The following is a 27,323-nucleotide window of genomic DNA, read 5'->3' on the forward strand; positions in this document are numbered from 1 at the left end:
TACATGGTGTGTTTGGAATATTGGCGTCAATTACTTATTTTGCGAGGGGATTATATGGCATAGCTCGGCGTCTTGAATTCTTTTAGCTCAGTTACAATCAAGGCATTATGATCATATTCAACATTTGTCAGTATTTGATGATCCATTGCGTGGTAGAATACCACATCACGCAACATTACACACATGGGTTATGCACTCTTATTTTGTAATCACAATTCTGTCAATAGTTTGTTTCTATGAATCAATCATATTTATAATTACCCTGGATTACTCTAACATGTTGCCCATCCTTTACATGTCCGTTGCATATACCTGGCGGATATATAGGGTATCAAGATGTTTCGCCTCATGTTTGTTCCTCAAATCGTCCAATCTACTCTCATGTACATAGTGTCAAAATAAAACAAAGCTTGCCTCCAAACGCCCAAAATGCAATCGCTGTCCCGCAGCGTGTCTAATATGCCGTGCCGTCTAAAAAGGAAAGGGGTATGTCATCAGCGTGTGCTGTGTCGTGTCTCGTGCGTCGTACAGTCTAGGGTAAGGTACAGTGTTGTTTTCCTCCACCTCCACTCCTCCTCGTGTTACACTTGGCTCTTACAACTCAACCAAGCGCACCACCAACTTCTCCTTGGGGCGAAGAGTAAAGGTTGGTCCAGCGACTGCAACCTCCTTGAATTCGTCCCCAAAGGGCTTGTGGATCTCGAACTTATGTACGATTTCTACCAGCATCACTTTCATCTCCATGATGGAAAGGTGCTTGCCAATGCACATTCGCGGGCCGTTGTGAAACGTCTCGAATGCGTATGCACTTGCTGCATCACCCTTGAGGTCATTCCAGCGGTCAGGATTGAAAACCTGAGCGTCAGAACCCCAGACGGAGGGGTGAGTGTTCATGACGGCGGGCGAGAGCTGGACGACTGTTCCCTTGGGGATGATGACTCCCTCAATTTCGACATCCTCAGTTGCCTGGCGAGGTGCCATTGCGACCGCGCAGTAGAGTCGGAGAACTTCGCGCACAAAGTTGTGCAGGTATGGAAGCTTGTCGATGTCGTTAAAGGATACCATGGGGCAAGTGTCATCCAGGATCTTGATCTCATCCCTCAGGCGCTGCTGGCAGTCGGGTCGGCGCGAGAGTTCGTGGATGGCCCATGTGATTGAGCAGGCAGTGGTGTCATGTCCAAGAACCAAGAGGTTCAAGACATACTCAACAAGGCTCTCATCGTTCCAATCAGCATCGTCGTGCTCCAGCAAACACTGAAGAGCATCTTGGTTGTTGATGAACCCTTTTTCACCCAGATTGCGACGAATGTTGATAAGGCACAGAATAAACTCCCGGACCATGGTGCAGCTCTTGGAGAACTCGACACATTCTGCGATTGGGATGAATTGGCGGATCGGAACCAGGGAGTTGAGATAATTGACGATGTGACCGAGTGCGGATGGCTGCATCATGGTAGTGAAGGTCTCAAACAGGGGTGACTCGTTGGATTCGAGATGGTTGAGATCAAGGCCAAACGTTTCGAGGCCAATGACATCAAGAACTGTCTTCCAAACATTGGTCTCGATTTCGACGTTACCATTCTTATCATGACGTTGAGACAAAACACGCACCAGCTGCTCCGCCTTGCCTTGGACGGTAGGGTAGAATTCCCTGAGGCGCGGAGCTGAGAATGGCTGGCTGATGGCTGCTCGGCGAAGCTTGTGAAGCTTGCCTTCGACGAAGGGTAGTCCATCACCGATGATCTCGTGAGCAAATTGTCTGGCGAAGGCGGGCTTCACGAAGAAGGCGCTCTTGGTCTGGAGAACCTGCTTGTATGCTCCGATGGTGTTGACGAAGAGAGTCTCGCCGTTGGCAAAGTTCAGGTATCGGATAAGGGGCGCATCTGGATGGTCTCGGGACCACTGGCAGAAGAGATCAGGAAACCAAGGGACCTGAAGGAACTTTGCGGCCTGGCCAAAGAAGAAAGCGTTGTCGGTTGGTCCAGGGAGATGTCGCAGAGGTGATAGATAGAAGGGGTAGACGAAGATGTTGAAGGCGATTGCACCAAAGCCGAGAAGACACAAGATGAGAATTCCCATCAAAAGAGAAGGCATCAGGGTCGCCAGGGCGGAGAGAAAAGGGACCAGCATTTTGGCGGTTGTGTAGGAGTTTTCAAGAAGTGGTCGTCAAGATATGCGTCAAGATAAGTAGCCAAAAATCGCAATGATGTTGTTGTCAAAATCAGAGGTTCGTTTAGCTTCAAAATGTGCGTAGGTATGACGAGGCAGAGGAACAAGTTGGGGGGCATAGAAGGGTTTATAACCCAGATATCTTGTTGTTCTGATAGTCGATGCCCTGGCACTGCCAGCCAGGTGACTGACACTGCATCAAAGCCGACGGGCATATTGCATCAACGTTCAAGGCGATCAAGTCTACTGTTCAGTGGGGGCTCCCGCTGGTTACATTTCTCTTTGAAATCAATACTGGTATTCTGTCGGACATTTTGCATGTGGCACAGGATAATGATGTTCTTGGGCAGAACAGATAGATGTTCGTTGGGGGCCAATTGGGACCATGACGCATCTTATATGGTTATCTCGCAATCAGGCTGATGGACATCTGGTCACCACTGCGGCAGAGCTGTAATGTCACCTCAGTCTTGGGGTCCTAAGGTTGTGGCCATTCGGCGACTACTTAAAATCGAGTGTCGACCCTCGGAATGATGCTGGAAATATCCCTTTTGGGTTTCTGCAGCTGGCCGGCGGTGCATTTAGCCAACACCCCTTTATCAAGCTTGGCCTGTGGCGGAACATGTTCTGCACTTGGAAATAATCACTGAGCCAAGGTCCGTTGTCATTGGCAAAGATAATTAATTATTACAGGTGTACTCAAGGATCTTTGATGTCCAAGACACGAGCTATAAATGCTTGCTCAAGTGGGAATATTATAGGCCATTGAGCATGAAGTTCTGAGTTGTAAGAGTATCTACAGAAATATCCTCAGCCTCGCAGTTCGTTTCAACAACATAGTTTCACAGCATAACTCGGGGCAAGTTGCCTCACCTACTTTATCGCTCGGATAGATTTGATTAGCAGCCTCTTACCGACTTTTCGCCTTCGTCCAAATTCTTTTTATTGTCCTACTTTAGGTTCTATCAATTGAAGCATACCATCCGTAGTTGACACTGCATGTCCCCGAGTTATAGAGACTTGACTGTCGGTCAACTGAGAGGACATGGATTGGCAATATTAGAAGAGAGAGTTTTAATGCTCGTTTTACATATTATGGATGAGAGTTGAGGTCAAATACTCGTGTCATGTGATTGTTCCTTTGAACATGTCCTCTCATAAACAACACACGACTGAACATATATATTGGGCATTGACCAACAGCTTGGTTTATTTTGTACATCAATTATTGATCTCGAACATCGAACAAGACCACAATTCAAGCCGGTCTGCTGTTGTGATTGCGATATCTTGTGCCACCTTGAGAGGTGTAAATCTATGTGCGACTACATACCGTACAACACGATACAGCATGCAAGGCTGAGTTGGTATCCGAATGTACCACAACGACATGCCTAACACTGAACAGATATTTCCGAAATAATAAAAATGCCATGTATATGCCTATTTTGTGTTGTCGGAATATGTTCAATATCACTGTTGGATTGACCATAAACACGACACAAGTATGTGTTTCTGGGGTTCATCTCTACCAAATCATGAGAAACAAAAGAAAAGTCATTTGAACAAAGAAAAAGTCGTTATCATCATCGTCATCGCATCTCACTCGGGTATCATCCACATGAAGCACTTTCAAACCCCGACCCAACGCCTTTACCCAAGACCAAATATCCCCAAAACAGACAGATGATCTCTTTACGCATACTCCAACCACTCGACTATCTTATCGATAGCTTGCTTCCCTTCCCAGATGGGTAGAATTGGCCACACGTGAATCATGCCCTCTCCATACACCAGCTCGACCTTGGTGCCTTCGTCTTTGGCCATATCGACCATCCTCCTGGTGTCTGGGGTGAGGAGATCTAGCTCCGCTGCAAAGACCAGCATGGGCGGCAATCTCAGATCTCCGTAGATGGGGCTCACGTTGGGGTGCTGCGTGTCCATCTCAGGACAAATGAGCCTTGTGATTTCAGCAATGCCTGGGACGTCAAGCCACGGGTCTCTGAGAGCAGCGTTATGCAAGTCAGGGTTGACAAGGCTGGAATCAGTGCATGGTGTGATGGGCACTAGGCGTTGGGCAGTCTGACGGCCGGCCCGCTTTGCGTTTTGAGTGAGAACAAGAGACATGGTGGCTCCAGCTGAATCACCCACAACCCAGAAAGGCGTCTGGTCTGGGGCAGAAGCGAGTTCATCGTAGAGTGGCTGCACGGACTCGTACATTTTCATGAGGGACGTCTCTGGGCCAAGAGGATACAGGGGCACTGTAACGGTGGCATTCAGACGGCGGGCAAGCTGTGCCACGATCTCCCAATGCTGCGGGGTGATGTCAAAGACGAAACCGCCGCCATGGAGATAGAGGATGCGGCCACGGGTAGGCGTCTCTGTTTTGGGAGAGATTATGTAAACGAGGTAGTCAGCGTAGCGACCCTTTCGCTTGTAGTCCTCGACAGCGAACTCCTTGTAGATGTGTTTGGGCGGGATTCGCTCAGGACGCTGGCGCTCTTTGGCGATGCGGTTGTTGATGCCCTCTGCGGAAGACCATGTACTCTTGAACCACCACCAGATGATCCAGCTGAGGATGCGGGCTTTGAGAGTGGGCATGATAGACTGGCTGGCTGGCTGGCTGGCTGCTTGCTACGTGTGCTGCGCTGTGCTGTAGGCTGTAGCTGTAGCTGTAGCTGTAGCTGCACGGACGGGGTATGTAGTAGTGAGTGAATGGTCAAGATTAAAGTGGTTTATTGTTCTGTATGGACAGGGCATGTAGAGATTGATTCTATGGTGACTATTGGGTATCCATCCATGATATGTGGTGTTTTTTGTGTGGAGGGGAATTGGGTCATTCATTAGGTATAGTAGCTACTCCTCTCCTCTGCGCTGTATGAATAAGGAGGGGTTGGTCTTCACCGCTATAGACATGGCTTGGTTGTTGAGGAGTACCCAGTAACTCAACGAATGCTGTAAAGAGAAGGTAGCACGAACCTAATAATTATACTGCAAAACGGCAATCACCTAGGTAGGTAGTTATACTGTCAGCATACTCTAGACATTATGTCAGTCAGTATAAGTGTCATTCTTATCTGTGTCTTGAATAGTCCTATCCAGGGTAACCTGGTATCTGGACAGACAACACTAGCCGAGGCAGACCAACCCGACACCACCATCATGACTATGACTGATGATGGTAGGTACAGTACAGGATACATGAATAGAACATCCAATAACTGCTTCCTTATGGCATTAAAGATGTAAGATTGCTATAGTTGTTCTCGTAGAATATTAAACCACCAACTCACTACTAAGTAAATCCAACATTGATTCGCCAATCCCGACCACCCTCTACCACTGATCATCCCGTCTGTTCTCCTCGCTTACATGGTTGCAGTTTCATGATTTATCAGATCATGCTCGCAGTTCAGCCTGACCTGTCACAAGGGTTCCCTTTGACCCGAGAGCTTGGAGACGCGGGTTTTGAGGATGGAACAGAACCTCAGTCTTTGTCCTGTCGCCGATGAAGCAGACGACAATTAATAATTAATAAACATCACAGTTTGCTATCATCGCGATGCCGAGAGAGAGACCAAGGTTGGAAACAGGGTTGGGCTCTCCACTAGTCTTGTCTGGGAGCGATCTCCAACAGCTGAATCAAGAGTTTGCCCATCCATCATGTTTGATGCTACATGGTATATATGCATGGGAAAGTCTAGGCGTGGAAGGAATATCGCGTAAAATGACCATTATTTGCTTTTCCCTCAGGGTTCAATGAATACCTAGGTGCGTGAGACGGGTGAAAGGATCACGATCAAGTACTTGGATCGGTACCTATAGCTGCCAGGCTGCCTACCGAAATCAACTGTAATTGAGGATTCATTGTGATAGTTGTATCGGTTGGTCGTCTGTACAAGGATTATTAACCTCTTGGCTTAACCACTTATTAACATAATAACCGCCAGCCATCAACATCGTCAACTACCTCGCCCAATCAGAGAATATACTCAACCCCCAGCTGTAACTCACTTTTACTGCCACCTCCGCATTTTCAAGTCGAACTAGTGCAGCCTCTGTTTCTTTTAATAAGAGATTGACTTGTGCATACACAGTTGAAAAAGCGTTGGTTGCACTCTCGTTAAACACGTGCACACCATCCTTGACTACCTCTTCCTTGCAGGTACTAGACTAACCAACACTGACCTCCAATGATAACCCTGCTATTAACATTACGTTTGCAGATTCTCCGGGTGTTACCGGCCACTTTCACTTCGCTTGCTAGGCTCGCCTCTAGATCGAATCGAAATAATACTGCGGGCTCGGCTTTGGACGACTCCCCGCAAAAAAACCTTCGACGTCAGTGACCGACTAGACTACTAAGTTACCCCCAGATTATCACTATCGCTCCATGTCACTGTCACTCCTTGCTTCTTCCCACAACTACCAACTACTACCCACTTTCCGTCCCTACGATACAAGGTGATTCAATATACACAATCAAAAAGAATTACTTCAAACAAGGACCAGATCCCTTTCATTACCTTGTTACTGTGAATAATCAACACCGACGTACTCCGATCAAAGCTCGACCCGACTCGGACCGTCGCTCGGCTACTCTACTCTACTCTACTCGACACTACATCAACACACGACACAGCAACCGATAATCACAAAATGCCTTCACAACGACCATATTTCCTCTCTTCTTTCCTCGCCGCCTTCCGTCCTCAAGGCCCCTCCATCTCGACAGCATCAACACACCAACATCAAGCAAACAAGCACGCCCGAGATACAACAGCAACGACGACATCCGCCACAGCCGCCGCTGCATCTTCAACGTCTACAACATCACCATCTACCTCACCATCACATCATCACCAACAGCCTCAGCAACAACCAACCGCTTCAAGCGTCGCTATCCGCCCTCCCCGCAATACCGCATCCTCTTCACCTTCAACGTCCACCTCTCCCAGCCACGGCGCCGCCATTCCCATTCCTGGATCCTCTGCCCGGCGTGGGAGCGATAGCAGCAGCGAAGGCTTTCGCGATGTGATAGGCGCTGATAAATGGTATATCGGCGGACGCACTCCTGGCGGTGAAGAGAAGTTCTTCAAACTTGGCGTTATTCGTCGCGTGAGAAGCAACGATGGTCTAAGCTTGGATCGTTTAAGTTTATAAGCCGCGCCACTGGATGGAATTTGATGCCTTTTTGTTTTTCTTGCCTTCTCAACAAGCTGTGTAGGGACGATACGAATAAGTATCGCCCATGGCACGAGAAGTCCTTCATGATAAATGGAGAATTAGTGTCACTTTGACCTTGGAAATGGATTCGGGACACTCGACATGAAACTGGGTATGGATATGGTTACGGGTTGGTCAAAGGTATAGGCCCTGGGCACGGCGTTCTGGGTATGTTTTATATCATGGCAAGACTTGATTGAAGTCGCAGACATGCTTGCAACGAGGAAAATACAAAAAGACTATCTTTTGCAATAACCACTTGACCTCTTATACCGCACAGGTCTACCACATAAACCGCTGGAGTCGACCACTATCCAGTACAGTGCCATCCTCTGCTTTCCACACGTACGGTTTAGTCAGGAAAATGTACCCTGTTACTGCATTGATCGCGATAAACCAAAACGTCTCGAGTATAAGACGCAGATCATAGCGCTGGAAGAACAAGAGCAAGGGTTTGGTCTTTGGGTGTCTCTCCAGGGTAGCAGCAACACCTTGAGAGTCATGGTCATGGAATTTCCAAGCAGGTACAAGCAATCTCCACATCACCCAGGGGATGATGAAATACCGTGGCTCAACTAGAGGAGCTGTCATGAGCGACAGGGTCGTGGCAAACAAGAAGATGAGACCCGTCGAGGTAGTAGCTGGCTCGATAGAGGCTAATAGAGGGTCCTTCTTTAAAGCTTGGCTTAGTTCTTGCTGTTGGTTTGCATCTAGATCTTTGGCCTCGGCAGGAGATACAGCATCAGTTTGTTGCGGCGATGCACCGCGGTTTGCAAAGGCAGGGTGGTTGAGAAATGGGGACTTTCCGTCTCCTTTCGAATATGTAGAGCACGCGGGTCCATGCATAGTCATAAACCACTGCGAACACCCAGCCATAGTACCCCAAGTCATCCAGCGGGCCACAGTGTAGGGAATGACCAAGGCGTATCGAATCCAAGAAGCCCGTCGGATGGTGTATCGAAAGACGTAGAACATGTAATGGCGGTTGTCAGCCAGAGTAAATGGGTGGATGATGGTATTGTAACGGACAATGCCAAATGAGACAATGATAGTTCCAAAGAGATAAAGGGGCCAAAGGAAGATTTTGCTGCCGAAAATCAGTTCGAAATATTGCAATTCCTTCGACGGCTGCGGGTATTCGCTGCCCGGCGTGTCAACTGCTGCACCCCCCTTAGAGTTAGAGACCTTGCTGCTAGATTTTCTAGACGGAGACTTGTTGGATGAGGACGAGATAGACCGAGACGAAGTCTCCATGTAGTGAAGGCGACGTAGGGTGTTGGCCAAGGGGAGAGCGTATGGGATGAGGAGCGGCAGGGAGAAAAAGGCAAAGAAGGGCCAGATGTAGAGCATTTGTGGAAGATGAATAGTAGCGACATGGTTAGACTTGTCTCCTACTGCTTGTTAATTCTGAACCCGGTAGCAAAATTTGAACAACTTACCAAGCACAACACCGCCATTCCAAGCAATAAAGGATCCGAATAATACAAGAGTGGTGATATAGGGCCATATCTGCCGAACGACGCGAATCGGGTTGCAGAGCGCCGCGATACCCAGACTCAGTACGCAAAAGATCATGTCTGATTTTCGATTAGTGATGACCTGGACATTTGTCATTTTGACTTACCATCTGGCCACATTGCATGTAATGGCGGGTCGTGGATATCTCCAAGAGAATATCGCCAAGCATAGTGCTTCAGTTGCTCGGAAAGTGTTAGGATGACTGGTTGGTCAACCCGTTCTGGTCTCAAAGTCTTGACAGCATGAACAGCTTCCAATCCACCCATGAACACAACCGCCCAGAAGACGTTTGTTTGGCGAAAGAAGAGTGTAAATACACCAAGAGAAATCGTCACCAGGTCACTGAGAACCGAGTTTCGATCTCGCCCGATGCGTTTCAAATGGTTTAGAAACGCGACCAGGACAGCTGCAGTAGAGGCAACATCGGTGTAGTACAGACCGGAGAAGAAGAAAAGAAGAGGGAATAAGGCAATATTAAAGGCAGTGTGGGTTGCATACTGAGAAGTATTGCTCAGTCTGGTAGAAAAGCGAGCTTCGTAAAGCCGTGCCTCGATCTCACGACGGCACTGCAAAGCTAAGTAGGCCAGGACCGCCAGTGCAAAGACATTGAATGCTCGTAAATTCTGCACGCTGCAGGCATAGTCAAGATTCCCATTTCGCTGGACGACTCCAGGAATAATCAGGGAGACGAGATAACTGGTTATCTATTAGTTCTTGAGCACAGTGACTCCTTGCACGCTGAGACTCACAGGCCTGGGGGTGTCGTGATCTTGTCATCCCATTCTAAAAACCGACCCTGGCAGTATTTCTGCGCCTGTGGTATATGAAAGATCTCATCCTATCACACATCAGTCTCTGTAATCTGCCGATATGTGGGAGACTCACCAGGTAGGGTTCAGGGACCAGTTTAGTTACGAGATATAGCCAGGGGATAGAAGCAAGATGAAGCAAATAGACAAAGAAGGCAAATAGCCGAGGGCTCGAATTTTGAGGTTGATTTCGAGGCCAGATAACAAAAGGAAGCGCGAGGGCACCGACTAATACTGCGCGTATTGGCCGACTGAGCCAATCGCCAGTGAGTAGCTCATACCAGTTTGAAGCCTGTGCTGGCGACGAGGATTCCATCTTGACAAGTGTTCAAGAGCACTTGACTGAGTCGCAAGATTAATATTAACGAGTGAAGTCCCGCATGACCTAGAGGATAGAAAGTTTCGGTAGTGGGAAAAAGAATTAAATAAGTTAAGAAAAAGGTTATATAATGATCGGTGGTAGAATCGGCGTGGTATGGATGTAAAGCAGATGCCTCGTGGTTGTAGGGGAGAAAACAGTGTTTCGCAGTCAACATGTACACTGTACCTTGTACAAGGTCACTGACAACAATTACACCAGGCTCGCGACTCACGACGGCGCCGATGTTGGGGAGTCGATATAATATATAGCAAGAAGAAATACACATTCATTATACTTGCTTTTTATTATCACATATATTTAGCATTATATCCTTACTTATATGTTGCCTGTTCTTGTTCATGATTCTACTTAACCACTTAAACATCGACCAATCACGGACCCAACATTTCACAGCATAAATAATTTCAAGGCTCAGAACATGTCTATTGAAATATCTTTACAAGGAGAGCCGGTACCGGCGCTGACCAACGTCTATCTTCCGCAATACACCAGTTGATTTAGAAGGGCTAGATACGCAATTAGTGTCTGACTCGAATGGCTCCTCGATGCGCATGAGACTTACGTTGTCGGCGGGGTGAACCTCCTTTCGGAAGAAGCCACCGAGGATGGGGATCTTCTGTATGGGGGGTTAGTATCTCAAACAAGATCTGGTATTCGTATGGTCATTTCGTACCTGGAGGATATCGCGCTGCACACGGGGGATACCATTGGCGAAGAGCATGACACCAACAGCGGCAGGGGCACCGTACATGGCCAGACGGGAAGCACTGAACGGTGCTGTTAGTATTCGCTCGCAAAGGTGCATTTGGTCGTCCAGCATGATCGTCGGTCGATTCAATTCAATCCCCCTCGCCCGTAATATCCGTCTCCCGCGGTTGTACATCGAAAGGATTGGGGAAACGGAAGGGAGGTTGGCGTTCGACTCGTTCGTATGCTTTCGGTTCCCGATCGACTTTTGTTGTAGGATTTGAACTCACATTCGGAAGGCAGACTGAGTAGTGTAGCCAGCGAGGTTGGGCTGAGCGTGGTACCTATTTCAGAGCATTAGTCAACGTCACTATTTCCAGATCTAAATCGGCCATTATTCGATATCTCCAAAGTCGCAGTTCGCTCGTATAATCGTGGAAACTCGTCGTTGGGCTTTTCGAGAACGACAGAGGGACAAGACATACTTAGGACCATAGTTGCTCTTGAATTCCGCCATGCGGATGGGAGTCTGTCAATAATCACGTCAGTTTATGATCGGTTGGTCGAAGATGCCGGAGGTCATTGGTGATGACAGAAGGGTCGCTGCGAGTGACTGTATCAGGGAGATCGGACGTACGTAAGAAACCATCTTGAATCGTAGGGCGGTGGAAGCCTGTGTCGTCGTTCAATTGCTCGTCGATTTCGTCGTCGTAAAAGAATGGCCTTCGATGCGCGAGTTTGCCGAACGGGAAAGATCGGGTTTGGCCTCAGGCGTGAAAAGAAGCTCTGAAGCAGCTGTCCAATGAAGGCACATGTATTAGACCCACTATGGCTTTCCAGCTACGTCCTGCTCCAACTTAGCAGCCTTGTATTCTTTTATTTACTTTCATATCACTTTTTGAACCATCTCTATCTGTCGCACCGGCTTTCAATATACCTGTGATGGACACATATATCGATGGTCGCTTCGAGCGCCTCGAAAAAGCACTTGCAAATTTAATTGATTCAGTCACCAAGTTTCATCCTTCTATACACCAAGGTGATGAACTCGATGCGGCGGACAAAGAGTTAACCAAAGGCTTGGAAGAAGGTAGCTTACTTTGACCCAGCAGAGTAGCTAACTTTGAACATGCAACTGACCGCGACATTAGTTCAAACTCACCAGAACAACTATCTACGAATACAACAACTGCGCGAATCCTCAGCAGCCCTCGATACCCAGATCCGCGAAACACTCTCCAACCTCGCGACCACCCGCAAGGATATTGTCACGACGCACACCACAACCTTCCCTGCTGGCCCCAGCTATGCCATCGCCTACGAGGAACTGCTCAACTATGCCAGGCGTATCAGTAAAACGACCATGCCCCCTGCTGGTACCATAAAGGCTGTGCCAGCAACAGCAGCACCGCCAACACCCGAGGGCCAAACGCCCGGCGCTCAGACCCCTGGACCCGATTCGCAAACCGCGTCTGTCATGACGCCCTCTGCACCTCCGTCGTCCCAGGTTCAAAGCCCGGCAGTCATGAACGGTACACCGCATGTTTCACAAGACCCTGCGACACAACAGTCTGCAATGTCCGCCAACACTAGCCTTCCCAGCGAGTGGACCCAATTCTTGAACCCCTTGACCGATCAGATCTTTCTTCCATGGCCAAACGATCTTCAACTTGGCGCAGGCGCTCTGGCTGCTCATCAAGTCTTGCTAGAGCAAGGCATCAACCCCAAGGGATACGATCCAGCGGAGGAAGAAGAGCGCAAGCGCCTCGAGGAAGAAGAAAGAAAGAAAAAGGAAGAGGAAGACCGTATCGCCCAGGAAGAGCGAGAGAAGAAGCTCCGCGAAGAACGCGAGCGCCAGCGCATCGAGAGGGAACGCCAAAGAGAGAAGGACCAAGAGGCCTGGAGGCGCGCAAGTCTCGTCGGTGGTTCAGCTGCCCCTGGCGAGCAGAGGAGCCCTACTGGACCTCCGCAACAAAAGGCCCAGTTCCAGTTTACTAATTTGGACGATTTGGATGACGATGACGACGATGATTGAGCAAGAGTTGAAAAGCCAAAGAATTTTGATATCTATAACGAACTTGAAGAAATGCAAAAACAATACCCCTCATCATAGCCAACCTGGCTCAGGCTTTTTGGACCATTTTAATCCATCTAAGTGAGAATATATCTACTCCGTACTTGCAGCGAATCAACGCAACACCTCGGGTCCTTTTCACCATGGTCTAGCCGCTGTACCTTGCCACATACGGTACGGCTCACGGTAAACACAAATTCCAGACGCTGGTCGTACATGTGTTGTTACAAACGCCGTATCCCGCCTCTTTCATAAATCACTTGTCGTTGATATTTCATTCTGTCTTGACATTGGCGTAAACTCGCATCTTAGTCGATCTTGATGGAAGAGTAGATCTTGCGAATAAACCACCAACTAGCAAAGTAGCCGATTGAGCCTGGAAAAGTTAGAATTGGATGATTGGTGTTTTGGAAGACAGCACTTACCAGTAAGAATGAAGAACAGGAATGAGATGATGGCGCTGTAGCCCACATAGAGTACAATACCAGCAAACCCACTTGCTCTGACCTTCGTAACGAGGTACAAAAGGCAGTTCAAGAAGATGTAGCCACCACTCATGCCTGCTGCGAGGAAAGACCTCCACTGCCAGTTGTAGTTCTCGGAGCATAGCAAGAAATACACCATGAGAATGGTAACAGCAGCACAGACAACGATCATGAGACCGTAGCAGAGAAAGAGGAATCCGAACATGTAGTAGATCCTGCTGAACCAGATCGAGTTCATAATGAAGAACAGCTCGACGAAGATGGCACCAAAGGGAAGAAGACCGACAATAAGCACGCTGGGCACGGGCTTAAGATATGTGCTGACAGGGGGAATCTGTCGAGGGATCTGGTTGGTGCGAACGGGAGGCTCGAATTGAGGAGAGCGGAATCCGAGCCAAGAGCCACCAAAGGAGAGGGGGATTGAAATGATGAACCAGATGGCGACAATCACAAGCATAGTTGTAAAGGGAACTGCACCTGATGACTCCTTGGCCCACAGGAAGAGGTTCAAGAGGAAGAAACCGGAAAAGACGACACCAGGGACCAGGATAGGAGTCAAGGCAATGTTCAACTTCCAGGCTTCACCCTGCCAGGCCTTGTAGGTTCGAGCAGAGACGTAGCCACCGACAAAACCAAGGAAAGTGTACATGATAATCATGGTAGTTCCAAGATATCCACGGTTTGAGGGGGAGAGGAATCCAAGGAGGGCAAAGAGAATAGTGCACCCGGTCATGCAGAACAGCTGGACTCCGTTACCTGCTAGGACCGAAAGCAGGAGAGGTCGCGAGGGGGTTCGGAAGACATCGCCATGGACCAACTTCCAGCCAGAGTCCTCCTGCACGCCATCCTCAACGACTGAAGTACCACCAAAGTCATCGAGATCGATCTGGTCGAGCCGGTTATAACGAGCAATGTCCTTCTTCAGTGCGCGCACAAGAATAGACATGACTGTTAGGACAAGGATCACAACAATGATTGCTGTGTCGATGAGCCAGAACCAATGGATCTTGGGATCGAATACGTGCAGGTATTTGTCCCAACGAGTAGCCCAAGCAGTCTCGGACTTGCGCCAGAAGACACTGTAGCTGAAACCGACATGCTGCTCCTTGCCATTCAAAACGATGGGCGGGTGGTTACCGCAATCAGCTTTGCCGCTGTACTCCTTGGAACTAGGTTGCACAATCACACCAACCACACGGCGCTGATTGGGATCCTTGTTGACCTCGTGATACTCGACGACGATTTCGTAGTGGTTGTTGAAAAGGATGTTGTCGTCCTTGTCGTCTTGGCCAAGCAAGAACCGAGGGTTGTAAAAGGTAGTGCCAGTCAACTGATCAAGAACTTCCTGACCAGCTGGCAATCCATCCACCAGCCATTCCAGACTGTAGCCTTGTTCGATGCGACTCTTGACAAAGTTGATTGATTTCTCAGGATACGTAACTTCGCAAAGCGGTTTGCAGGTCTCATTCTTGCCCATGATAAGCTCAAATGGAGAAGTCATGATGCGATCTCCGAAGAGAATACTACCCAGGCTTTCCGAAACATACTCAGGACCATCTTTGGGTTGACAAAATTGGAATGCAGGATGGTAGTAGTCGTAGGAGACAACGGCGTGGAGTCGAGGGTCTTGCGATCGGTCGACTGGCTTGATGCTGTTGACGTAAAGCGGAACTTTGTCTCCCTCTTTGTAGGTAGCTGGGGCGACACCGGGCAGATAGAAGGCTGAAGTTAACTGCGGTATGGCGAGTAGCGATGTTAAAAGCGCCTTTGAAGGCGCAAACCCTCCGAAATGCATCCTGGGGAGTTTATCATGCACAGGCTTGCGAGCGTTGAATAAGGAGTGTTGCGAAAAGAGGCACCGAAACTATCGTATCAAGCTCCAAGCTGACGACGACTTGCGCGACCCGCAATTTGGAGATAGCGAAAGGCAGTAATTGGGATATGAGCAAGATTCCCGATTCTGGCACTGGCGCTTGTCAGTTCTTCTCTCTTTTTGATCGCCAAAGATATAAAAGACTGTATGCTTAATCAAGCCAGCAATATAGCTGCGGAAGTGAGACGTACAGGGAGCTTCATTGTACCTGCTGTAATCTGGCCAAGTTCCAGCGAACTATTGGCTTAGTCAGGGGAGCGAGCCACCCGGCCATCCATCAAAGCAGGGGGTCTGTGGCGCTCGAGGCTTGCGCCGCACCAACGTAGAACCAAGTCAAGAAAGCCCCGCTAAAAAGTTGGTGCTCCAAACTTTTTGACGAGACATCTTTTCTTGACTGTCTAGAGATTTACCATCTCAGGCAACCAAATCACCATGGCAGCCCCTACAACATTACCGGCGCTTCTGACGTCGCTGACACAATCGCTTTCTTCGGCGCTTGATGTTACACCCAAACTCGCATCTATCGAACACCAGAAGGACGGTATTTCTCTTCTCGATGTCAAGAACGAGCTCCTTCTTTCATACCTACAAAACCTGGTCTTCTTGATCCTACTCAAGTTGCGCAACTCGAAAACAAACTCGGAAAATGCCGACGATAGCGACTCCGAACTCGACGAATCTGTTAGAGCAAAGTTGGTAGAGCTCCGACTCTATCTCGAGAGGGGAGCAAGACCATTGGAAGAGAAACTGCGCTTCTCCATTGACCGATTCCTCCGAACAGCAGACGATGCGGAGCGTGAGAAGCAGGCAAAGGAGGCCAGGGCTGCGGCAGGATCGGATTCTGAGGGGGAAGAGGAAGATTCAGAGGACGAGGTAGACGCTGAGAAACTGTCTCATAAGCCTGGCAACTTTGGCGCCATGGCCGACGATGTCACTGCCCGCCGTGCAGAGCGCAATGGAGGCGCTGCAGGTGTCTATCAACCTCCCAAGAGAGAGCGCCAAACAATGGAAGCGCCCCAGCGGCCACAGAAGTTCGACCGCCGTGCCGCCAAGTCACACACCATGGATGAGTTCGTGGCTTCAGAGTTGTCCGCTGCTCCCTTGGCCCAACCCAGTATTGGTACCACAATTGTACAGGGTGGCCGCAAGATGAAGACCGACTCCCAACGAAAGGAGGAGGCAGAGCGCCGAGAATACGAAGAAATGAACTTCACACGTCTTCCCAAGGAGAGCAAGAAGGAACGCGCCCAGAAGGCGAAGCAGGCTGGCCGCAGCAGCCGTATGCAATTCGGTGGCGAGGACTGGCACAACCTCGGAGAGGGCGTCGACCGTATCGATCGTCTTACCAAGGCCAAGAAGTCTGGTGGAAATGTCCGTGCACTGCTGGACAAGAGCCGAAAGCGTGGAATCGATACAACAGATGGACCTCGTGGAAGCGGTATGGCGGGTGGTATGGGAGACAGGTTCAACAAGAAAGTCAAGGTCATGGAGGGCGGACGACGAGACCGTGGCAAGAACCGATAGAAAGACTGATCTTGAAAGATGTGTTTTCGTTGCGGGCTTTGGCAGATAATAAGAGCATTGTGTTCGGCATTTTACGGCTCTGTGGTGGCATAAAAGAATCAGTATCAAGAAAATTTCGCATTTTCTGTCCCAGGAAAATCATTAAGTTTTAAAACATTCGCAAAACATTTGGATTATCAAGACTTTAATGACACACGATGCCTCATCTTTGCCCATTATTGAAGCAATACTAAGGCAGTATGAACGTTTGGATGACATGGATTTTGACCCTTGAGCTGTTGATAAGATAAAGGTCTAAACTTTGGCGGGGGACGAATATGGAAATTTCTCTACCAACGATCGCCCCTCCCAGCTTCAGACGCTTCAGCACGTAAAACCTGCTTTATTTCAAATAACATTGTCGCAACGATTCTGAAGCTTCCTTGACTAGATGCTGGCTTTACTACAGTATTAACATCCAACTTTGGGTACAGAGACTGCTACTTTCTGCCGTACAGAAGCATTGGCGCAAAGCAACCGTGCCAACCGACTATACTTCCAGGTCGAAGGATCGACCACCACGAGACACCACACGTCTGTCCTTGCAAGCCTATATCGTGACGAGCACCTTGAATTCATCAGAACTGAGAAGAGGATGTCTTCTGTAACGGATACACCAACTCCTACCGCCTCAATGGATGTCGATCAGATGGACGTTGATGCTACCGTCAAGCCTTCCACAACCAACAATACGACGACAATAGACGACGACGATGACGATCCTGTGACTGCAACTTATAATGTCTTTATCAACCCTTCATTGCCGCTAGGCCGACGTCTTCTCGTTCTCCAGCACCCGAACCGCACTGATGAGGCTACCCGGCCACCTCCCACCGAGCTGCGCGTCAAGGCCCAGGCCGGTATGGTCGAAGTTGACGTTCCTCTCGACAATACTGTAGCATACGATCGTGAGAAAGGGCTGAAGTGGGGTAAGACCCTGAACGCTTCTATGGCCACCAAGAACGGCGGCAGTCACGGTCTAGCTGGTGGCTTCGGCTTCGGCACTGTTCAGGCTCGAGGCGGGAGGAAGAAGGCGGAAGAGGAGGATGAGGTTATGGACTGGACAGAGGCTGTTAGGCAGGATAAGGTGCTTCGTACACAGACACTGGGTGGGCAGTATCCCGAGTACAAGGAAGTCCAACATATGGTTGGTGTTTTCCAAGGCAGTAAGTCACAGCAGCTGTTTCCCACTGATACAAATTCTAACCTGGAATGCAGAGGATCTACATCTTACGCCTGTATCATCTCTTGTTCACCTGCGACCGCAACTTCACCATATCGACGCAACTGTCCAGCAGGAGCGACAGGCCGCAGCCACCAAAGACTCGGCTCCTACCACAGCAGGCGGCACTGCTCGTGCCATTCACATGACCGTCAAAGCCACTGGCGATGGCGAAACTGTGACTACAGAAACAATGGCCGACCGTCTACGCTCAGTACAGACAGAGCACTGGCGCACGATGCATTACACAGATGAGAACGAGGAGGCGGCGTGGGAAGTTTATAACGAAAGCCTCTTCTTACGTCCTACTCAAGAAGACGAGGCGGAGGAGAAGACTGACGACGCCGACGAGAAAGAACAAGCACTCGAGGAATCGGTACCCAAATTTGCCCGCCGATGGAACGATGACGATCTTCTTTATGCGGTCAGCGGAATTAAGAGACCAAAGACGCCTGAGCCTGTTGTAAAGGAGGAGCCTAAGCCAGTTCCTACCAAGAAGCCAGAACAGCTGGCACCTGAGTCGGAAGAGGCACGTAAACCTAAACTCCGTCCCCGTGGCGGAGCCGCAGGAGGTGTTGCTCGACGAGGAGGTAAACCCAGGGTTGCCACTTCAAAGACAGTCAACATTGACGAATAAGAAGTCGGCCGCCATAATTGAAAGGGAGATTCGGGAAACTTTGCATAGGACGGCGTATTAGGATCCATATCATACATAGAAGGGAATGCAAATGGTACCACGGTACAGAAAAGCTGATTGCTTCAAAAAAACGCGTAAATTTTCAAGTACGATGTAAACTAATTCCTCGACGGACAAGAGTCCTCCCAAACTCTCCCCATGAGTAATAATGACCCGACATAATGTCGGTATACACGAACGCTGTGAGCACTCGCCATGTCGCTGTGAAGAATTTTGTACACCCAGTATGTCTTGCTCCCGATGTTCTTTCGCCAGCATGTAAAGCCTGTTCGTTATGTAGCATCCTGCTATCCCGGTTCTCTCGATGTTCATTCCTATATGCCAGCCCAGAAAAAAAAGCCCAAGAATAACCGACAAAAGCAAATGTGCTTATGTAACATGTGTTTACTGAAGTAGTTCGACATCCAAGCCGATAGATCGCATGAATAGGTTGACACTGTTCAAGCGCTCAGCTCCCATGACAGGAGGCAGAGTCTTTGAAACAGTAACGGTGTCAAGCACACGGTCTTTAACGGCAAGGACCAAACGAGTTTGTTGATCGTGAGTGGCGCTTACACCCATGGCTGCAAGAAGCTGCCATACGTACACATCCTCTCCGGTGTTGACACTACCTGGGAAGATGTATGGAAGCGAAGGCTCGAGCCTGGTAAACAAAATTTCAAAGGTTCGGTCCCTATCACATATTAGTAATGATAATATTTCGGAGTTGCAGATTGACGTACCAGTTGTCCCATTGCTCGGGGGTGCCGGCTCCTGTCTGCTTGAGGAGCACGGCACGGCTAAGGATGAGCGTGAGCATGGAAACACCGATTCTTGATCTAGCAATGAGATCGACATTGAGCTTCGTAGCAATAAGGTTCAGGACACCGTCAACAATGTCCAAGCCAGTATCGTTGAAGTATTGCATGAGTGACGGCATGACAGTAGAGATGAAAAGCTCAATCTTCTCTCGCATCCTGGCATTAATTGTTGTCACCTCTCCTGGTGTGATGGCAGCACCCTGAACAACATCCAATTGGTCGAGGTGGTAAATGATCATTGTCAAAATGGTGGTTCGTTGTTCAAAAGAAAGATGGGGGAAAAGACGAGGGATAGCCTTCTCACCCTTGGCGCATGAGAGGAAAGCGATGAATGGGTGAGGAACAACAACACCGATCTGCTCATGAACCTTGAGTTCCTCCCAGAGCTTGGCATTGTAGGACTCCAGAATAATAGCCCACTCCTTGTGCTTGTTCTCGAGCTCCTCATCGGGGCTGGCCATCGGAGGTGGGATGAGTCGGACATGGTCTTCAATCTGCATAAGAGTCTGGTAAACCTTCTCAACGTTTCGCAAAATAGTCTTTCGGTCCAGGCTAGATCCCTTCTTGCCGTTGTTTGGTCGCTGGTGCTCGCTCTCGGTGCGCTTGATACTAAGCAGAGGCTTTGGTGTTTTGGCGTTACTGAAAGAAATCTTTCCCAGACTACCAGCAATGACAAGCTGGGGGTTCTTGGGCTTATTCTTGGCGGCTTCCACAGCTCGCTGCACCTGCTGCTCCATTCGTTGGAAGTGGTTCTCGGCAGGTCGACCATGGCGTCGCATACCACCCTGGCGGCTACCAGTTTGGTACAGGTAGGTTTGCGCAAAGTTGCTCAAGGGCTGACTAGGGTTCTGGCGCTGACCAGCTCGGATATGACTGAAGACTTGGTAGTAGAAATCCTCGGCAATTGAGGCATCAGATCCCTCTACAGGGTTACCAGTAGCAGAAACGAGCTGCTGGAGCTGGATTCGGGTGATGAAGTTCTTGTCTTGAGGTGTCATCAAACCGTTATCCTTGGACAGAAGCCAAATCTTGTGGTTACGCTTGGCCCTCTTGGTCTCCTGATCGAGGAAAGCAGCCTTCTCTTCTTCAGACATCTGCTGCATCTGAGGATGAGCCTGCAACTGGGCAGCGCTAGGAACAGCACCGTGGGATTGTTTAGCACCGTGGCCCTGCTGATGTGGTGCATGTGCATCCGAGCCAGTGCGGGTGGGATTCTGTAGAATTTGTGTTGGGTTGGCATGGGGTTGTTGGTGATGCTGTACAGGAGTTCCTTGAAGTCCAGGGGCTGGCGGCGTGGACTTTGACTGTGTACTTTGAGGTCTCTGCAGAATGGCCACGGGATGGCCGTGTCCATGGGCTTGAGGAGGTTGGTGCTGATGACCAGCGAAGCCGGGAGGAGGCTGCTGGTAGGAGAGATCTGCGGCATGAGGCTGAGGAGTATGTTGCATGGGCTGAGATCGCATGGCAGCCTCGACCTCCTCCAAGCTCATGACCTTTCGGCTAGCACCATGTTGAATAGGCTGGGCTGCAGGAACAGGAGCGGGCGATGCTTGCTGCGCAGGCTTGGAAGGACCAATACCCCAGATACTGCGGTCAACGTGCAGGTCGGGAAGCGGTTCGGGTTCGCGGTATTTCTCATAACCAGATCGCACAGGCTGTTGTTGGAAGGGTTGCTGTTGATAAGGTTGGCCAGAGTAGTATGATTGGTAGTCAGTGGGCGCATATTGGTCAACTGGTGGAGGTACCTGAGCTGGTTTGGCGGTTGGCTTCTGTCGATGGAAGCGGACGTGCTCCTCCTCTATCGCATCAGCAACCTTGGCAGTCTGACCAAAGAAATCAAAGTCGTTGCCAGCATTGCGGGAAACTGCTGGGCCACTGTCTCCAAAGGTATCGTCGTTAAAAGCGTCGCCGGTCTCTTCGAGCTGGTCACCAAGACCATCATACGTCTCCTCAAAGTCTAGAGCATCATCGTCTCCATCTTTGCCTGACAACCCAGCAAATGGGTCGTGGGCTTGGGAGAATCCTGGCGCAGCCGTGTTATGGCGCGCGTTATCGAAACCGAAAAAGGACATTTTGAAAGAATTTGGGCAGGTGGACGTCAATTGTACTATGAAAGAAATTAGTACAGACGCCAGTTCAGCTGCTGTCGCTTTGAGTTCCGTGCCCCGCTCATGGTTTCCTCAGGAAACGCCCCATAGACTTGCTAAGCCCAATCCCTCAGGTTTTGGCCACCTTTTTGTCAATGGAATGGTGTTTGAATTGCTGCAATGCTCGATTTCTCTGCTTCTTGCTAGATTGTGCTTATTGATCGAATATCGTGAAACTCGTAATCCTTGTCGACGCCGAGTTGCTGCAGTTTGTATTACCATGGGCCGGCACATACAAGACTAGAGCCAGCAATCTTCCTCGAGGTCATTGCCGTAAGGTTTCTTCGTTGATAGAAGCTAAATCTTCGAGGGATTTTGACTTTGAATCGAAGGGCGTCGAAAAGTGTCTCGGGCACATATAGCAAGGGTGCCCGGGGCAGAGCAAGCAGGACCGGAAGCATCAGGCGAGAAGGTCACTCACCACTAGGAGAAAGAGATATGTTCAGGATCGTTCAGAGCGCACAAATCTATCATGATGTCTTCCAGTAGATTGGGTTCAAAAAGGTTGCGTCGTAGCCGGGCATGCAAAGGGAGCACTGTTGTGGCTGTAGCAGAGGCTTGGAAGAATTTCGAAGCTCTATGGGGAAGATTTTTGGTCGTAAACTTAAGAAGGCCGGCTGGAAGAGCGCGCTGCGTTACTGTTGCGCGGCGAAGCTCTGAAGCCAACGATGATGCGACGAAGTGCCAACGTTGTTCTCCAAGCCCGCTTCCCCACTGTGAGTCGAAGTGGTGCAAACACGTGCATTGTCACGTGCAGCACATGTTGAAGCATTCGTCAATTGCTTCAATGACGTCTGACTATTGGGTTATTACAGTGCATTGTTTACTCCGTTCGTTTGTTCGCTCAAACGAATTGTTGATCAATTGTCACAATGCCAAACAATGCAAACGAACAAACATATCGCTACGCTTCTACCGGTTGTAACAGCGGAACTACGAGATAATTCCAGCAATGCACAGTTTGAGTATGTCGTCAATGCCTACCTAGTGATAAGTCTCAATTCTCTTTGATCGGGCGGGCTTGTGGCACAAGACTACTTCTGAGGTCTTGGTCATGAACCCGGTTAGTAACATGATATACGGCTACCTTACAACTACCTCTCTCTAGAGACAATCTTGAGCATAATACCTAGTAGGTACCCTGCCCAACTATCTGGCAAATTTATTTGATATCCCAGCAAGAAACAGTCAGGACTGTTTTGAATTAGAGGTCGACAACTCGAATTATTTGGAGGTTGGCAAGTCTTGTCGTTCTACAGAGTATTTGGGGTTCCAATATCAAATTGGCAGGGGAGTTCACTAATAAATGCAACACATGTCTGATCTTCGCCGTAGACTCTCGGCATTGTTTCAATTGACTTAGTAGGTAATAATAACGACTGGACAGATGAACCGGTGATTCGGGAACAGGCCTGCGAGACCTTCAATCGGCCTTTTTGCCGAAGGCATGGACAGTTAAGTCGGAGGCAAAAGACGGTAGAAGCTCATCCAACCTTTCCCCCAGTGTTTTCAACAGACAATGAAAGGGCACACAGCAAGGCAATACCTAGTGCGGGAGGGAGGGTTGTACTCTATAGTGGAGAGAAAGCTGCAATCGTTGTTACAGGCTGGTTGCGGCGTTCCTTGACACAAGGTTATTAAAACCTGCCAACCCAAAACAAGCCCAGAAAACAAAAAGGGGCACATCCAACTCATCAACAAATACGAGAACAACTGGTGATGCATTCAACCTGCAGCACTTGCCCACATTGGGCACGGATTTTCTACATGGCCAATCTTCGACTTTGAGGCTTGAAGTTTCGACAGATCTTTCATTCCAAATCATCCGAAAAGACCTATGGCGTATCTCGAAACCGTAGATGCTGTCTGTCCAACTGTACGATCCAAGAAAACGGCACAGGAAGACATGTTCCAAGATGGGGGGACCCTTGTCCCTGTTCATGATCAGTCTTACTGTCGTAATCCTCACAACCAACCCACTTTCTTCGAATGCTGGCGTGAAAATACGCCAAAGGTTTACCATGGAATCCGTTAGACTCACTCCAAAGCGTCTGGACTCGATAATGGATTCTAAGATGGAAGCCATTCATTACTTGTTGAGCTGCGCTACCAAACCTACCCCCTGAACGTCAGGCTAAAATTCTACAAGGCGTCTTTCAGCTGATGAAAATTGTTTCCAGAGAGCAGGTACTTTGATCTTGGACGTAAATGGCATAGTTAATCAGGTACTATTCGTTTAGCCCCTGTAAAGAGATGCCTGGAATCCTGGATCAGTGAAATTCTTATCGCTTTCTGGTCTTTGCGGTACCTGATTGACGGGTGCGACGATCCCGTTGCAGGGCGTTCCCCAGAACACGCTGTTCATCTCACATTCCAATACGTAGCCTGAGTCCCTGTCCGGTTCTAGCAACCTGCTTTGCGCCTCTGAATGCACTTGATTGTTCTGGTTATTACATTCATGACATCTCTTCTGACGAGCCTATACATGTTCCCTCGTAACTCTCTTTTTTCATTCACAGTGCACTGCCGTCTTTAATTTACAGCATTCACATTGGGCGAGACTGTGGTTCAACATCAAGGGATCTTTTTTTAGTTCAACCCATCTGCCTTAACTGGCTCCCTTGTAGTGGAGGTGTACTTTTTCCCCGTGCGCAACAGAAACGTCGACTTTGGAACATCCATCTTCTTTTTCTTCTGTTCAAACCTCCCACTTCATTTCAACTCTTCTTTTATCTGGCGATTTTGTGTCGTCAAGTCTTTTTTCATCATGGCAGCCGGTCATACGCGCTATGTGCGCTATATTGCGCTTGCGCTCTTCGTATGTTGACTCTCTCGCAAGGCTCATGACAGCTGACGTTGCCACCTGCTAACTCGACTCCTTTAAGACCCTTACTATGTTCTACTTCTTCTCCAATTCCAAGATCGATACCATACCCGTTCGTGGTAGTGTCAACAGCTTCCCAGGCGGTCCTGGAAGTTCTAGCAACCAACAAGCCCCCGGCACAGTTCCCAAGACCAACGATGCTGGCAACAATGTCAACTTCCCCGGCCAGGGAGCGCCTGCTGCTGAAGAAGGTGATACTGCTCTCACCAAGGACGAAACTCCCGCCCAGAAGCCTGCTGGTGAGGCAGCTTCTGGTGGTGATGTCCCTGCCTCAGAAGCTCCCAAGGTCCCTGCCGAGGCTCCCGTCTCAAGCGAGCTCGCTGAGGCTCCTTTGGCTATGTCTCCCAACGACCCTGGCTGGAGCAACCTCCAGGGCACCGCTCCCGGTCCCCGTATGAACGCTACATTTGTCACTCTTGCTCGTAACCAAGATGTTTGGGAAATTGCCGAGTCCATCCGCCAGGTCGAGGATCGTTTCAACCGCCGATACAACTATGATTGGGTTTTCCTCAACGACAAGCCTTTCGACGAGCAGTTCAAGAAGGTCACCACTTCTCTCTGCTCTGGCAAGACTCACTACGGATTGATCCCTGAGGAGCACTGGTCTTTCCCCGAGTGGATTGATCAGGAGAAGGCCCGCAAGGTCCGCGAGGATATGCATGAACGCAAGATCATCTACGGTGACTCTATCAGCTACCGCCACATGTGCCGATTCGAGTCTGGTTTCTTCTTCCGACAGGAGCTCATGATGAACTACGAATACTACTGGCGTGTTGAGCCCTCCGTCAAGCTCTTCTGCGACATTCACTACGATCCCTTCCGCGTTATGCACGAGAACAACAAGAAGTACAGTTTCGTTCTCTCTCTCTACGAGTACATCGACACCATCCCCACTCTCTGGGCCAGCACCAAGAAGTTCATCCAGAACCATCCCGAACACATCTCTGAAGGCAACTCCATGCGCTTCCTCAGTGACGATGGCGGTGAGAACTACAACAAGTGCCATTTCGTAAGTTTGAACTTGAATACTTTATCATGCAATACTAACTGTTTCTAGTGGTCCAACTTTGAAGTTGGTAGCTTGTCCTGGCTTCGCAGCAAGCCTTACCTCGATTTCTTCGAGTCTCTCGACAAGGATGGTGGTTTCTTTTACGAGCGATGGGGTGATGCACCTGTCCACTCCATTGCTGCCGGTCTTCTCCTCAAGAAGGAACAGATTCACTTCTTTGAGGATATTGCCTATTACCACGTTCCTTTCACTCACTGCCCTACCGATGAGCAGCGACGAATGGATCTTCGTTGCCACTGCAACCCCGATAACAACTTTGATTGGAAGGGCTACTCTTGTAAGTATTCTCCATGTTTCCCTACAAACTATAAACTAACACCGTCCCAGGCACTTCTCGATTCTTTGATCTCAACGGCATGGAGAAGCCCAAGGGTTTTGAGAAGCAGCAGTAGACAAAATATCATTAAAGAGTGGGTGGGAAGGATTGTACGTTATCATGCAGGTTGTTATGCTCGGTGGATTGTCTCCATTATTTCTAGGCCGCAAACAATGGGTGTGCATCGGGAGAGGTTCATATGAACCAATATTAGGCGTCTGGGTTTGAAATACGTTGGACAGCTATCACCGTAGAAGTGAGTATGAATGAAGAATTGTTTCGTATCGTCGCCTGTCTTTTTTAAAAATGCTTGAAATAGTGTACAATATCAATACATGGTGTCAGCCTGGTCTATATCATCGACACGGTTCTAGTCCCGTTGCTTTACCATCGATCGTTTAACCCAACTCGCGCATCTAGTTCATTATTTTAAGGATTCGCTTAACCAACGGTAGCCTTCTTGGGCTTCTTGGTACCGTACTTGCTGCGACTCGTCGTTCGGCTCGCAACACCACCCTGGAAATGTCAGTACATAGTCACAAAAAAGACCCGTGCTAGTACGAAAGTGCGTGGCGAAAGGGAAGCATACCAAGTCCAGAGCGCCTCGAACAAGATGGTATCTCACACCAGGACAATCTTGCGCACGGCCACCTCTTACAAGAACAACACTATGTTGCTGGATGTTGTGTCCTTCACCAGGGATATACGCCGTAACTACAGCTCCGGTGGAGAGCTTCACACGAGCAGTCTTTCGTTCACCGGAGTTGGGCTTCTTGGGTCGAACGACACCAACTCGAAGGCATACACCCTTGAGAGCTGGGCAGTGTGTGTTGGATAGAGCAGGAGAAACAGCGTGACGAGCGCGCTTTCCCTTTCGAATTCCACGCAGGACCTGGTTCAGAGTCGCGGGGCGAGCGGTCGTAGGAGCAAAAGCGCGGGGTGTTGTGGTGGTGAATGTTCGGAGGGACGGTTGTAGAAGACGGCTGGGTGGTGTTGAGATGGCCGTAGCGAGGGGACGACGGGTCGCCGGGGAGAAGAATTGGCGGAGGATACAGCCGACCATTTTGGGCGAGATTAATATGACCCGATTGAACTGAGTTGTCTTGGAGAGCGATTGATTTGGTCCCGTAATCGGCCTCTCACTATCCTGAACCTCAACCTCAGCCAACGCCGATATCAAAATCTCAGCCTCTCAATGTGCTCACGTGACTCACTGATAGCTCTCGGAGGCCAAGATTATCCGAGTCTCGTCTATGGATAAATCCAAGCAACTAGGTGGCAGAAACGTCGACCTCCTAAGTCTTAGGTTACAAAAATAAATAGCCTAAAGAGCATAGTCTAAGTAGCATAAGCTAATCTAACAATTTCGTCTTTTATGCTTCTAGCGGTCGATTTTTCTGAT

General features: G+C 49.2%; 12 protein-coding genes across 12 annotated transcripts, besides 2 other annotated features; 5 read left to right on the top strand and 7 right to left on the bottom strand.

The window, feature by feature from the left end:
* Window positions 1-594: 594 nt before the first annotated feature.
* On the bottom strand, window positions 595-2,130 carry FPSE_04275 (uncharacterized protein; the record flags this gene model as incomplete). Its single annotated transcript, XM_009257393.1, has 1 exon — window positions 595-2,130. The coding sequence occupies one exon, from the start codon at window positions 2,128-2,130 to the stop codon at window positions 595-597; it is 1,536 nt and encodes a 511-aa protein (XP_009255668.1).
* Window positions 2,131-3,864: 1,734 nt separating this feature from the next.
* Window positions 3,865-4,770, bottom strand: FPSE_04274 (uncharacterized protein; the record flags this gene model as incomplete). The annotated part of the gene is made up of 1 exon (XM_009257392.1): window positions 3,865-4,770. The coding sequence occupies one exon, from the start codon at window positions 4,768-4,770 to the stop codon at window positions 3,865-3,867; it is 906 nt and encodes a 301-aa protein (XP_009255667.1).
* A 6-nt stretch (window positions 4,771-4,776) lies between these two features.
* Window positions 4,777-4,799: a microsatellite.
* Window positions 4,800-6,765: 1,966 nt separating this feature from the next.
* Window positions 6,766-6,794: a microsatellite.
* A 34-nt stretch (window positions 6,795-6,828) lies between these two features.
* On the top strand, window positions 6,829-7,332 carry FPSE_04273 (uncharacterized protein; the record flags this gene model as incomplete). The annotated part of the gene is made up of 1 exon (XM_009257391.1): window positions 6,829-7,332. One exon carries the CDS (start codon window positions 6,829-6,831, stop codon window positions 7,330-7,332), a length of 504 nt encoding a protein of 167 aa, XP_009255666.1.
* A 345-nt stretch (window positions 7,333-7,677) lies between these two features.
* On the bottom strand, window positions 7,678-10,038 carry FPSE_04272 (uncharacterized protein; the record flags this gene model as incomplete). The annotated part of the gene is made up of 5 exons (XM_009257390.1): window positions 7,678-8,786; window positions 8,835-8,972; window positions 9,020-9,609; window positions 9,663-9,751; window positions 9,799-10,038. The coding sequence occupies 5 exons, from the start codon at window positions 10,036-10,038 to the stop codon at window positions 7,678-7,680; spliced, it is 2,166 nt and encodes a 721-aa protein (XP_009255665.1).
* Window positions 10,039-10,601: 563 nt separating this feature from the next.
* On the bottom strand, window positions 10,602-11,440 carry FPSE_04271 (uncharacterized protein; the record flags this gene model as incomplete). The annotated part of the gene is made up of 6 exons (XM_009257389.1): window positions 10,602-10,610; window positions 10,667-10,720; window positions 10,778-10,871; window positions 11,082-11,135; window positions 11,277-11,320; window positions 11,429-11,440. The coding sequence occupies 6 exons, from the start codon at window positions 11,438-11,440 to the stop codon at window positions 10,602-10,604; spliced, it is 267 nt and encodes an 88-aa protein (XP_009255664.1).
* Window positions 11,441-11,733: 293 nt separating this feature from the next.
* Window positions 11,734-12,826, top strand: FPSE_04270 (uncharacterized protein; the record flags this gene model as incomplete). The annotated part of the gene is made up of 2 exons (XM_009257388.1): window positions 11,734-11,881; window positions 11,943-12,826. The coding sequence occupies 2 exons, from the start codon at window positions 11,734-11,736 to the stop codon at window positions 12,824-12,826; spliced, it is 1,032 nt and encodes a 343-aa protein (XP_009255663.1).
* A 347-nt stretch (window positions 12,827-13,173) lies between these two features.
* Window positions 13,174-15,145, bottom strand: FPSE_04269 (uncharacterized protein; the record flags this gene model as incomplete). The annotated part of the gene is made up of 2 exons (XM_009257387.1): window positions 13,174-13,241; window positions 13,291-15,145. The coding sequence occupies 2 exons, from the start codon at window positions 15,143-15,145 to the stop codon at window positions 13,174-13,176; spliced, it is 1,923 nt and encodes a 640-aa protein (XP_009255662.1).
* Window positions 15,146-15,655: 510 nt separating this feature from the next.
* On the top strand, window positions 15,656-16,747 carry FPSE_04268 (uncharacterized protein; the record flags this gene model as incomplete). Its single annotated transcript, XM_009257386.1, has 1 exon — window positions 15,656-16,747. One exon carries the CDS (start codon window positions 15,656-15,658, stop codon window positions 16,745-16,747), a length of 1,092 nt encoding a protein of 363 aa, XP_009255661.1.
* A 673-nt stretch (window positions 16,748-17,420) lies between these two features.
* On the top strand, window positions 17,421-18,645 carry FPSE_04267 (uncharacterized protein; the record flags this gene model as incomplete). Its single annotated transcript, XM_009257385.1, has 2 exons — window positions 17,421-17,952; window positions 18,005-18,645. The coding sequence occupies 2 exons, from the start codon at window positions 17,421-17,423 to the stop codon at window positions 18,643-18,645; spliced, it is 1,173 nt and encodes a 390-aa protein (XP_009255660.1).
* A 444-nt stretch (window positions 18,646-19,089) lies between these two features.
* On the bottom strand, window positions 19,090-21,577 carry FPSE_04266 (uncharacterized protein; the record flags this gene model as incomplete). The annotated part of the gene is made up of 2 exons (XM_009257384.1): window positions 19,090-19,378; window positions 19,428-21,577. 2 exons carry the CDS (start codon window positions 21,575-21,577, stop codon window positions 19,090-19,092), a joined length of 2,439 nt encoding a protein of 812 aa, XP_009255659.1.
* Window positions 21,578-24,419: 2,842 nt separating this feature from the next.
* On the top strand, window positions 24,420-25,997 carry FPSE_04265 (uncharacterized protein; the record flags this gene model as incomplete). Its single annotated transcript, XM_009257383.1, has 4 exons — window positions 24,420-24,470; window positions 24,538-25,545; window positions 25,594-25,882; window positions 25,933-25,997. The coding sequence occupies 4 exons, from the start codon at window positions 24,420-24,422 to the stop codon at window positions 25,995-25,997; spliced, it is 1,413 nt and encodes a 470-aa protein (XP_009255658.1).
* A 365-nt stretch (window positions 25,998-26,362) lies between these two features.
* Window positions 26,363-26,984, bottom strand: FPSE_04264 (uncharacterized protein; the record flags this gene model as incomplete). Its single annotated transcript, XM_009257382.1, has 2 exons — window positions 26,363-26,437; window positions 26,511-26,984. 2 exons carry the CDS (start codon window positions 26,982-26,984, stop codon window positions 26,363-26,365), a joined length of 549 nt encoding a protein of 182 aa, XP_009255657.1.
* Between the last annotated feature and the right edge of the window lie 339 nt (window positions 26,985-27,323).

Source organism: Fusarium pseudograminearum, chromosome 4 (assembly GCF_000303195.2).
Source record: "Fusarium pseudograminearum CS3096 chromosome 4, whole genome shotgun sequence".
Lineage (NCBI taxonomy): Eukaryota > Fungi > Ascomycota > Sordariomycetes > Hypocreales > Nectriaceae > Fusarium > Fusarium pseudograminearum.